Raw genomic sequence first — 12018 nt, 5'->3', positions numbered from 1 at the left:
AAACAAAAGGATATTAAGAAATTGTTCATAAAGAAATAATTAAGCCAGTTTTGAATAATGAAAACTTGGAAATAAACTAAATGTTTAAACTAATCACATTTCTAAAAACCTCTGGGAAATTTAATGTTGATGGTGGTCTTACAAGATAGAGCATTTATGCTCTAGAACCATTTCCAAAGGTGCTCCTAGAAGCCCTCAGAGGGTGGTTTCTAGAAGGTTCTCAAGGCTGGGACAGGGAGTAAAAGGTCCAAGATTCAAGTATAAAAGTCCAACTTTTAGTTATTTAATAACAGACTTGGAACTTCAGATCATTTGACAAAGAATTCTGCTGCTTGGAAGGAGCTTAAAGCCCATGGAATAATTCATGAAATAGAAAGATATCCCCAAAATATTTTCAAGTGAAGAATAAAAAATATGTAAACTATGACCTTTGATTTATCATGCACAGTAACTTTTTTTTTTTTGCATATTTACTTGCACTGGGTAATGTTGCAAGTATTTTACACATAGTAACTCATTTCAGTCTCACACCAGCCATTCTCTTTATACTCATTTACACCTAAGGAAACAGACTCCAAACACATAACTTATCTAATGCTGCTCAGTGACTAATTAGTGACTAATAAGCTTGTGCCTTTAACAACTATGTTTTACTGCATCTGAATAAATAAGCACTCAAAAATTAATGAAAGGAGATACAAACATACACACATATATATACTGGCTATCTCTGGGTCATAAAATATGGAAGGGATTTTAATTTTTCTGTTTTATTTCCCAAATTTTACATGATCTTACAATGCTTTTGTAATCAGGAAGAAATCTTATGTTATTTAGAGGCAGTCATTTTTATATTACTCAAATAACATCATCTCCTTGGCAGCCTGTACCTAGTCTTTGAGTGCACTTCCTTAACTCTGTTCATTAGAATAAGAAGAGAAAGATGTCACCATTTCAATACTTGGTGCTCAAGCCTTTTCATTTATTCATGAAATATCTATTATGTAACAGGCATTATGCAAAGTATGAAACTGGCTAAGGCACAGTCCCGTGAAGGGAACACACAAGGAAGTATACACAATATAATTTGTGCACTATAAGAAATAAGGGTAAAGTATATGGTTATAAGGAAGAGTGATTAAATCCACTTGGGGAGGAGAAATGATCAAATAGCTAGATGATATTTAGCTGCATCTTAAAAAAGAGATCATTTTCCTACACAGACAATTGAGGGGCACTTCAGTAATGGGAGCAAAATAAGACATGGATGCATAAAAGAGCATGATGTGGTTGGCGAATGGCAGAGAGTTGAAAGGGCTGAACACAGGTTGCAAAGAGGAGAAAGCTGGACAGTTAGTATGGTAATAACATAGGCTGTTGAGGCAACTTTATAAAGAGCCTCATACATTCAGTTAAAACATTCAAACACGTGGATTATGGGGAACCACTGGAGACGTCTATATGGAGAATAAGATGATTAAGTTTGACTATTAGAAATTTAATACTGGCAATTAGTCTAAAACATGAAGCAAAGTAGAAGAGATGAGAGGCAAGAAGACTGGTTTGGGAGAACCTCACTCTGGATATACCTTGTAGATTTTCTTTAGTTACCTGACAACTTTTGTAGGCCAATGTTTTTTTTTTCCTTAAGCAACATGGTACTTTGACAAGTCAGTTAAGCGACCTGAACTCCAGTTTATGTTTTAAAAGCTGGACTAGATGCCCTCCAGGATTCTCCTGGCAGTAAACTTCTAAGCCCTAAGAACAGGCCACCATTTCTTCCTTAATATTTTACTTAAAGCAGAATTACATGAATACTGTTTCTTAATTGTGAAAGAATAGGTACTGAATGGTATTTTTATGATGTGCCAACTTTCGCAGGCATCTCTTTTCCTCCTGAACAATGTCTTGTTCCATAGGTATGATCACTGAAATAATATGAGGGAGTAAAGGATATGTTGGATGGAAAAGCTCTTCTATAATTTGAAGATTCAATTAGATAATTCCAAGCAATTAACTGTTAAAGGTGCATATAGGAAAAATACATTTGCATCTTAAATCAAACAATTATAATTAAAAAAAAAAAAAAAAAACCTGAGTACATACTATTTCATTAATCCCACTGAGTTTGCCTGAAGTAAGCTTTGGTCTGGAAGCAGGCCTTGGAGGTGGGACAATGGTGCCTACAGAAAGAGGAGTTGTGGGCCTGGCTGGTAGGGGGGAAAAAGAGAATTTGAAGAAAATCATTAGTAGTATGTAGTAATTCTTACATAAAAACATTCTATTATAGAAGAACTCTCAGTACTCAAAGCTCATTTTCCAGTTTTTGATATATATATTTGTATGTGTAAAATTATATATATACATATATATGTATAAAATTATCCATAATTGTTGAAATACTGGGAATCTATCAAATGGGCTTTTCTTGAAGCTAACAATATTCCTGAAAATAAAAAAAGTTAACTGCTCAGTAGAACTAACACACACAACTGTATTCCCATTTCAATTCTTTTTTTTTTTTTAAAGATTTTATTTATTTATTCATGAGAGACCAGAGAGAGAGAGAGAGAGGGAGAGAGAGAGGCAGAGACACAGGCAGAGAGAGAAGCAGGCTCCATGCAGGGAGCCCGACGTGGGACTGGATCCTGGGTCTCCAGGATCAGGCCCTGGGCTGAAGACGGCGCTAAACCACTAAGCCTCCCGGGCTGCCCCTCAATTCTTTATACATATTAAAAAAAAACAAATTCTGACAAACTGGCTAGTGAAAATAAACCAGTTAAAGGCTGAAGGTCTTTAATTTATTGCCAGTACATCTACTTACAGACAGTAATGCAAGACCAAGCCTTTGAAGCAACACCTTTTTAGTAGTCACCTGAACTCTAAATAAAACACTTACCTTAATTAAAAGTCAAATTACAAGTTGAATTACATTGTAAAGTTTCTGATGATAATTAAAAGTATCAAAAATACATTATTTATGGAAAAAATTCCCCCAAATCACTATAATTAATTTTTGGTAAGAAAATACTTACAGAAATCCTATAGAGTTCACTGTTCCTAAATCCTACATAATTTTTTTTTTTTTTAATTTATGATAGTCACACACAGAGAGAGAGAGAGAGAGGCAGAGACATAGGCAGAGGGAGAAGCAGGCTCCATGCACCGGGAGCCCGACGTGGGATTCGATCCCGGGTCTCCAGGATCGTGCCCTGGGCCAAAGGCAGGTGCCAAGCCCCTGTGCCACCCAGGGATACCTTTTTTTTTTTTTTTTTTATGATAGAATCCTACATAAATTTAATGTTGTTTTTCAACACCATTTACAAATTTTGCTACTTTATAAATCAGAGATACTAACCTAAGTATTCCTCACTAAAAATTACTCAATTCTGGTATAAATTAATGAAATCCAAGTGTAAATCATCAAAAGTCATAAATATATTAGCAAAATCTAAACAAGATTGAAGAATGAGAGCAAATATGTTTAAATCATCTGTATAGTATTCTAAAGTATTTTCAAATCCCTTTAGTTTATTGTAAAAGGTGGGGCTATAATTCAGACTGAAGAATATGGATGGGAGGAAATAGAAATCATTACGTTCTTTAAGTTTGCAGATGTGCGGGTTAAAAACATATGAATAGTTGGGCAGCCCAGGTGACTCATCAGTTTAGCGCCACCTTCAGCCCAGGGCCTGACCCTGGGCACCCGGGATCGGGTCCCGCGTCAGGCCTCCTGCATGGAGCCCGCTTCTCCCTCTGCCTGTGTCTCTGCCTCTCTCTCTCTCTTCTCTGTGTCTCTCATGAATAAATAAGTAAAATCTTTGGGAAAAAAAAAAAACATATGAATAGGCCTAAGTACATCTATGGAGAAACAAACAGTAAGGCTGAGGACCGGTGGTCATTGATAAGGGAACACATATATGAAAGGAAGGGGAATGCAGGTGACAGGAAAGGACCTAAAGCAAAAGGGAGTCACAAAGGAGTGAAAGTCAATGCACGAGGGGTATGGAATCATTGAGGAAGATCTCCGATGCTTGAAGAAAACCGTAAAACCCTGCTAAGAAACTCTGTGCAGATTCTAAGGCCACTGCCTTCTCCCAGCGAGCCCCACTTCTGTCACGTTGCACCCCTACTTGAAGCTGTGCACTGGAAGAAATATGTACCAGCCTGAGAACCATAACATTTCCCTGTGCTACGACGTAGTGACTTGCAAGAGAAGCCCATTATCAATGAAACCAACACTGACAAGTTATTTCAAGCTTGTGAGAGCTTCACGTCACAGAGACGTACCCCTGAGCTTCATTACTGCCAGACAAACAGCCTGTCCAACTCAAAACAAACCAAGCCTGGTAGAAGTGTTAAGGTTCAGCTCTTTCAAATAATCACAAGTCACTTTTTCCAATTCAAAATACAGGCTGCTTTCATGAAAAGACTCAATTACTAAACACTCAAACAAATCCATGGGAGACAAAGAGTTTCTGCTATAGTCCTTAAGTTCCTTAAGCTGAACGAGGGGAAAGCAGTTGAAAAACCAGAAGCAACAGGGAAATTCTCGAATAAAATATGAATCTTAAAAAAAAATATATGAATCTACATAGCCAAATAGTTTTCTTGGTTCAGGTTAATGTTATGTTAATCATTCAAAACTAGAAAAATAAACATTTTTTTTTTTTTTTAATTTATGATAGGCACACAGTGAGAGAGAGAGAGGCAGAGACACAGGCAGAGGGAGAAGCAGGCTCCATGCACCGGGAGCCCGATGTGGGACTCGATCCCGGGTCTCCAGGATCGCGCCCTGGGCCAAAGGCAGGCGCCAAACCGCTGCGCCACCCAGGGATCCCATTTTTTTTTAAACATTTTTTTTTTTTTTTTTAATTTATGATAGGCACACAGTGAGAGAGAGAGAGGCAGAGACACAGGCAGAGGGAGAAGCAGGCTCCATGCACCGGGAGCCCGATGTGGGACTCGATCCCGGGTCTCCAGGATCGCGCCCTGGGCCAAAGGCAGGCGCCAAACCGCTGCGCCAATATAGTAATACATTTTCAAACAAAAGCATAAGTCCAAACTTTCTATTAAGGAAAATAGGTATGAGAGCATACGAGATTTAAAAAACATAGGGGTAAAACTGAAGCCATAATTATTCTGTTTTTTCAGAGGAGCAACATGTAACTCTAACAGTTGGTAAAAGTGTAAACACTGATATACAAGCAAAACCCTCCCAGAAGTCTTAATGTAGAGCATTTCTTTTCTCTTCATGAATTAACTGAGCACATCAGATCTATAAAAATTCCTTAAAATTATCTTTTCAAAAATACTAGGCTGGTTTTTAACTCCAACATTGCTCCCATCACTAGCCAGTCAGGCACACTGCTGAGTAACGTAGCACTATCACCTTTGTGCTTTCTCTTTTTTTTTTTTTTTTTTTTAAGATTTTATTTATTTATTCATGAGAGACACAGGCAGAGAGAGAAGCAGGCTCCTCACAGGGAGCCCGACGTGGGACTCGATCCAGGACTAGGATCACGCCCTGAGCTAAAGGCCAATGCTCAACCACTGAGCCACCCAGGCGTTCCCCCCCCGCCCCTTTATACCTTCTCAAATATTTTTAGGTTTTTAACATCATCTCTTTTCATCATGACTAACATTCTTTGAAAGGTAAAATAATTTGACATCATTTTTCAGACTATATAGGAAAGTTTAAAAATGCATACAAAAAAAATGCATACAAAAGTGAACTTAAAAAGTAACAAAGGGTTAATAAATGTTTTATTTCCTGGCTACTACACATCAAATGGCCACTGAACAAAAATGAATCATTTTTTATCTGAAGTTAAAAGTGACAGGGGTGAAACATACTTGAGACAGCAAGAGTTTTGAAAAATGAGGACTTTTTTGAAAAGGAAGAGACTGTGCTGAAAAAAAGTAAGAGACTAAGGGTAGGGCTAGGAAAAAATTTCTATGTAACTAAATCCTGTGTGATACCAATGTGAAAAATTTTATGTGGTATTTTGAAAAATAATTCATAAAATACCATTCTTACATTTTCACTGAACAAAAAGGAGACCTTAATGATAACTTCAGTTTTTCCTGTACAATTACTTTCCTTATATAATCTATTTAGTTTTATAAAAGTAAATAATAACATGTCCACTGAGGAAGGCTATAATGCTACTTCAGAATATGTTCAACTATCTTTCATTGTTTCTTGCTGTTTTATAAGTATTAAATATAGATCATCATCCCTTCAAAATTGCAAATTGGAGTTAAGGTTGCCTAAAATCCATTTATGTTTCAGAATGTCATACGTTTGGTAGGTATGTTAGAGTACAATGAACAGAACTTTAGAATTAGTAAGATCCAGGTTTGAATCGTTGCTTCATTTCCTATGAAATGATCTCAGAGAAGTTCCAAATCATCTCTGAGCTTTACTTTTTTTCATCTACAAAATTGGGACAATAAAATGGACTTCATGGAGCAGTTAATGAAGTGAAATTAAACAGTGTAGCTTCTAACAGAGCAGCATGGCAGGAACTCAATCAGTTCAAGTTCTCTCCCCACCACTCTCCTAACCCCAAATACTGAACAGCAATCCCGAAATCCCAAAGAAGGCTGAAGATCAATTTACAGTGGATTTTAGTTTCTTATTTTGAACAAGCAGCGTTCTATTAAACAAGCATTTTGAGGCCTACTTTGACTGTTGGCTAGTGGAATTTACTATTTTGAATAAAAGAAAACGCATTCTTGCCAAAACAACTAAAAAGCATTCACCAAGCTGTTTCATACATTGCTTGGGAAGTGCTAAAGCCTTTCTGGAAAGCAGTTTGGCAATAAATATCAATGGGTATATCTTGAAACTCACATGTTGTACTGATAGAATTTTCATAATATCTTTGTAATAATTTATCTGTGGATGTTCATAAAACAAGAAAGCTAGCTGCAGCTCAAATGTCTGGTAACAATGGACTGGTTACATTAATGCACATCTATGTAGTGGAATGATCTAAAAACAGAATTATCTGGGCATTGATAAGGGAATGATATATTGAAATGAATACATCAATGAAAAAAATTGGTTTTTGATAAATTTTTGTTTAAGGCATAGGGTCTTTCAGCCAAGTTAACAAAATCAGTATAAAATCACTTTATCTGGCAATATGAGAGGATAAGTTAAAAATATTTTTGACCATTAAGTATAACACAAAAGTGATGAATAAATCAGGAAAAAAGTAACTCGTGAATTCCTCAGTTTAAATACACACGCATATTGGGACACCTGGGAGGCTCAGCAGTTTAGCGCCTGAATTTGGCCCAAGGCATGATGGAGTCCCGGATCGAGTCCCGCGTCGGGCTCCCTGCATGAAGCCTGCTTCTTTCTCTGCCTGTGTCTCTGCCTCTCTCTGTGTGTCTCTCATGAATAAATAAATAAAATCTTTTAAATAATAAATACACACACACATACACACACTACCTGATGATGATGACGAATTCAGTGAAGCTGAAGATGATGAATCAAGAGATGGTCCAAACAGGGGATCCCAAGCAAGTAAGTCGCTGGTCCCTTTCCTGCCATAATATTTAAAAATAAATATTTTAACCAAGGAACACTTCATTCGTATAAAACCTAGTCACTTATTTTTATTTCCTAGAATTGGAATAGCTAAATATATGATTTAAAAGCTGGGTATTCTGCCGATGGAATGTGTGAAAAAACTGAACCAAAATTTTTAATTTAAACCAGTATTTGTTAACTGTTCTAAGCAGAACGTCCAGTAACAGTACATAAAGTTGGTAGGGGGCAGTAGAGGAGATTAATGCACACCAATCACACCTTGTTATATTCTAACAATCTTTGGGGCTCCAAGAACAGAAATCATTTCAGCTTTACAAATGAAGAAATCAGGTTTGCTGATTCACACCTAGAACCAAGTCATGCACAGGAAATTTCTTCAAGTGATAAGAAATCAGGCAGAAATTTTATAAGGTCATACTTAAGTACTCAAAATATTATTTTATCTTTTTTCTTCATCTTTGAAATTGTCATGTACAGAAGTAAGCCCAACAGGTTGATATAAATTTCAAAGTTCTGATTACTGTAGTAGATCATACAAGCGCAGGACTTCTCCCTGGGCAACCGATAGTCCGAGCCACTGAGGTAGTCTAGAGAAATGTATGGACCCGTCATGTCTTAGGAGAGGTAACCAAAACTATGGACAAAATCATCAAGAGCATCAACTTTCAAGTTTCAAAAATCTCAACAGACCATATAACCCTTCACTGACCCCTTGGAATCCACTGGACTAGTTATTTTTAGGTTCAACTTCCAGCTCTTTAATAAAAACTTTTAAATGAATGGTTCTTTTTCATTTTAGTCACATGTCTTTTAAGATGTCTAATCTCTAAGATCCTGAAGTACCTAAATTTTGCCACCACCTCTTTTTAAAAGATGTTTCCAGCTTTAGTGAGCTATGAAAAGTGACACCTTATATATAGTTAAGGTGCAAAATAAAAATCAACCCCATTAAAACAATACTTTAATGTATCAAATTGCCACTATTTAATACAATATTTTTAAATCTTAGAAAACAGGCTCATTACAATGAAAATGGTTCAATTATCTATAAGCATGTATCTAGTATCACAACATGCACCTACATGGAAGCAAACTAAATTTTGTATATAAAACCTAGAATCACAATTGCATAAATTACTAAAAGCAAAATTTTAAAACACTGAACTTATCTTTAAAAATGATAAATGAATACCACCACTGTGCTCAATTAGATTAGTGCCTAGCTTTAATAGGATCAAGTTAGGGGATCCCTGGATGGCTCAGCGGTTTAGCGCCTGCCTTTGGCCCAGGGCGCGATCCTGGAGTCCTGGGATCGAGTCCCGCGTCAGGTTCCTGGCATGGAACCTGTTTCTCCTTCCCTCTGTGTCTCTTCCTCTCTCTCACTCTATGTCTATCATAAATAAATAAATAAATAAATCTTTAAAAAAAAATACGATCAAGTTATTTTAAGCTATCCATTTAATGAAGCCTACACTTTTACTTATGCAAAAAAAAAACATTATAAGACTGTATTCTTATTGACAGATATGGAAATGAAAAAGGACCCATGAAACACTGGCTTCAAATATTTCTTTCTTTTTAAAAAGAGCTAGCAGGGCAGCCCTGGTGGCTCAGCGGTTTAGCGCCACCACCTTCAGCTCAGGGTGTGATCCTGGAGACCCGGGATCGAGTCCCACATCGGGCTCCCTGCATGGAGCCTGCTTCTCCCTCTGCCTGTGTCTCTGCCTCTCTCTCTCTGTGTCTCTCATGAATAAATAAAATCTTTTAAAAAAATACATAAAAAAATAAAAAGAGCTAGCAGGTGCCTGGGTGGCTCAGCGGTTGAGCATCTGCCTTTGGCTCAGGACGTGACCTAGGGATCCTGGGATCAAGTCCTGCATCGGGCTCCCCCCCCCAGGGCGTCTGCTTCTCCCTCTGCCTATGTCTCTGCCTCTCTCTCTGTGTCTCTCACGAATAAATAAAATCTTTACAAATCAATCAATCAATCAATCTAGCAACATGGTTTCTAGCCTTTTTAACTTGCGACATTTCCTTGTTTCAAAGTTCATGAAAAGTACAGTCTATCTTAAACAGTCACAGCCCAAACTGAAGGAAAAAAGTGAGAATATGTCAATGAGAATGACTAGATGAAATACATATATGAACTTCGGACACTAGCATTTATTTAGAAGCAGTGAAGTCACCAAGGCCAAATATAGTTGAATAAGGATTCTTTTAAAAATTATAGTGTCAAATAAGAATTTAAAACAACCAGAAACTCCACAGAGCGTTTCACAGCTCAGAAAAGAGGATGATTGCTAACACTCTACTGGAACTGAAACTGCAAAGATAATAAAACTGTCTAGAAAAAAAAGGACAAAAGAAAATTTAAACATAGTAAAGAGGGAAGGATGAACAGGTGGAGGACCCAGGATTTTCAGTATAAACTATTCTATATACCATAATAGTAGAGTTACATGTCCTTACCCATTTGTCAAAACTCATAGGCTATACAAGAATGAGCGAATTCTCATGTAAACCACAGACTTTGGGTGACAATAATGTTAGTGTAGGTTCATCAATTCCAAGAAGTGTGTTATCCTAGTAGGGGGTTCTGATCATGAAGGAGGCTGGGCATATGTGGGGGCAGAGAAAATATATGCAAAATCTCTATATCCTCCCCTCAATTTTGCTATGAACCTAAAACTGCTCTAAAAAGACTCTTACTTAAAAATAAAACTTATATACCCTCAAAACTATAGAACACTTCTGAAAGAAATTGAGGAAGACACAAAGAGATGGAAAAATATTCCATGCTCATGGATTGGCAGAATTAATATTGTGAAAATGTCAATGTTACCCAGGGCAATATACACGTTTAATGCAATCCCTATCAAAATACCATGGACTTTCTTCAGAGAGTTAGAACAAATTATTTTAAGATTTGTGTGGAATCAGAAAAGACCCCGAATAGCCAGGGGAATTTTAAAAAAGAAAACCATATCTGGGGGCATCACAATGCCAGATTTCAGGTTGTACTACAAAGCTGTGGTCATCAAGACAGTGTGGTACTGGCACAAAAACAGACACATAGATCAGTGGAACAGAATAGAGAACCCAGAAGTGGACCCTGAACTTTATGGTCAACTAATATTCGATAAAGGAGGAAAGACTATCCATTGGAAGAAAGACAGTCTCTTCAATAAATGGTGCTGGGAAAATTGGACATCCACATGCAGAAGAATGAAACTAGACCACTCTCTTTCACCATACACAAAGATAAACTCAAAATGGATGAAAGATCTAAATGTGAGACAAGATTCCATCAAAATCCTAGAGAAGAACACAGGCAACACCCTTTTTGAACTCGGCCACAGTAACTTCTTGCAAGATACATCCACGAAGGCAAAAGAAACAAAAGCAAAAATGAACTATTGGGACTTCATCAAGATAAGAAGCTTTTGCACAGCAAAGGATACAGTCAACAAAACTCAAAGACAACCTACAGAATGGGAGAAGATATTTGCAAATGACATATCAGATAAAGGGCTAGTTTCCAAGATCTATAAAGAACTTCTTAAACTCAACACCAAAGAAACAATCCAATCATGAAATGGGCAAAAGACATGAAGAGAAATCTCACAGAGGAAGACATAGACATGGCCAACATGCATATGAGAAAATGCTCCGCATCACTTGCCATTAGGGAAATACAAATCAAAACCATAATGAGATACCACCTCACACCGGTGAGAATGGGGCAAATTAACAAGGCAGGAAACAACAAATGTTGGAGGGGATGCGGAGAAAAGGGAACCCTCTTGCACTGTTGGTGGGAATGTGAACTGGTGCAGCCACTCTGGAAAACTATGTGGAGGTTCCTCAAAGAGTTAAAAATAGACCTGCCCTACGACCCAGCAATTGCACTATTGGGATTTACCCCAAAGATACAGATGCAGTGAAACGCCAGGACACCTGCACCCCGACGTTTATAGCAGCAATGGCCACGATAGCCAAACTGTGGAAGGAGCCTCGGTGTCCAACCAAAGATGAATGGATAAAGAAGATGTGGTTTATGTATACAATGGAATGTTACTCAGCTATTAGAAATGACAAATACCCACAATTTGCTTCAACGTGGATGGAACTGGAGGGTATTATGCTGAGTGAAGTAAGTCAGTCGGAGAAGGACAAACATTATATGTTCTCATTCATTTGGGGAATATAAATAATAGTGAAAGGGAATATAAGGGAAGGGAGAAGAAATGTGTGGGAAATATCAGAAAGGGAAACAGAACGTAAAGACTGCTAACTCTGGGAAACGAACTAGGGGTGGTAGAAGGGGAGGAGGGCGGGGGGTGGGAGTGAATGGGTGACGGGCACTGGGGGTTATTCTGTATGTTAGTAAATTGAACACCAATAAAAAATTTAAAAATAAATAAATAAATAAAATAAAATAAAAAAATAAA

At 37.3% G+C, this 12018-nt stretch overlaps 1 protein-coding gene across 7 annotated transcripts in view; it reads right to left on the bottom strand.

The window, feature by feature from the left end:
* Positions 1 to 12018, bottom strand: part of FCHO2 (FCH and mu domain containing endocytic adaptor 2) — a 121363-nt gene that overhangs the window by 28100 nt on the left and 81245 nt on the right. For all 7 annotated transcript variants that reach the window (XM_038530813.1, XM_038530816.1, XM_038530819.1 and 4 more), the window contains 2 exons: positions 7469 to 7563; positions 2107 to 2210 (listed from right to left, as the gene is read on the bottom strand). In XM_038530813.1, the coding sequence (XP_038386741.1) occupies positions 2107 to 2210; positions 7469 to 7563 (199 nt within the window). The remainder of the gene's footprint in view (positions 1 to 2106; positions 2211 to 7468; positions 7564 to 12018) is intronic.

This window comes from Canis lupus, chromosome 2 (assembly GCF_011100685.1).
Source record: "Canis lupus familiaris isolate Mischka breed German Shepherd chromosome 2, alternate assembly UU_Cfam_GSD_1.0, whole genome shotgun sequence".
Classification (NCBI taxonomy): domain Eukaryota; kingdom Metazoa; phylum Chordata; class Mammalia; order Carnivora; family Canidae; genus Canis; species Canis lupus.
This window is presented reverse-complemented; position numbering and strand designations above follow the sequence as displayed.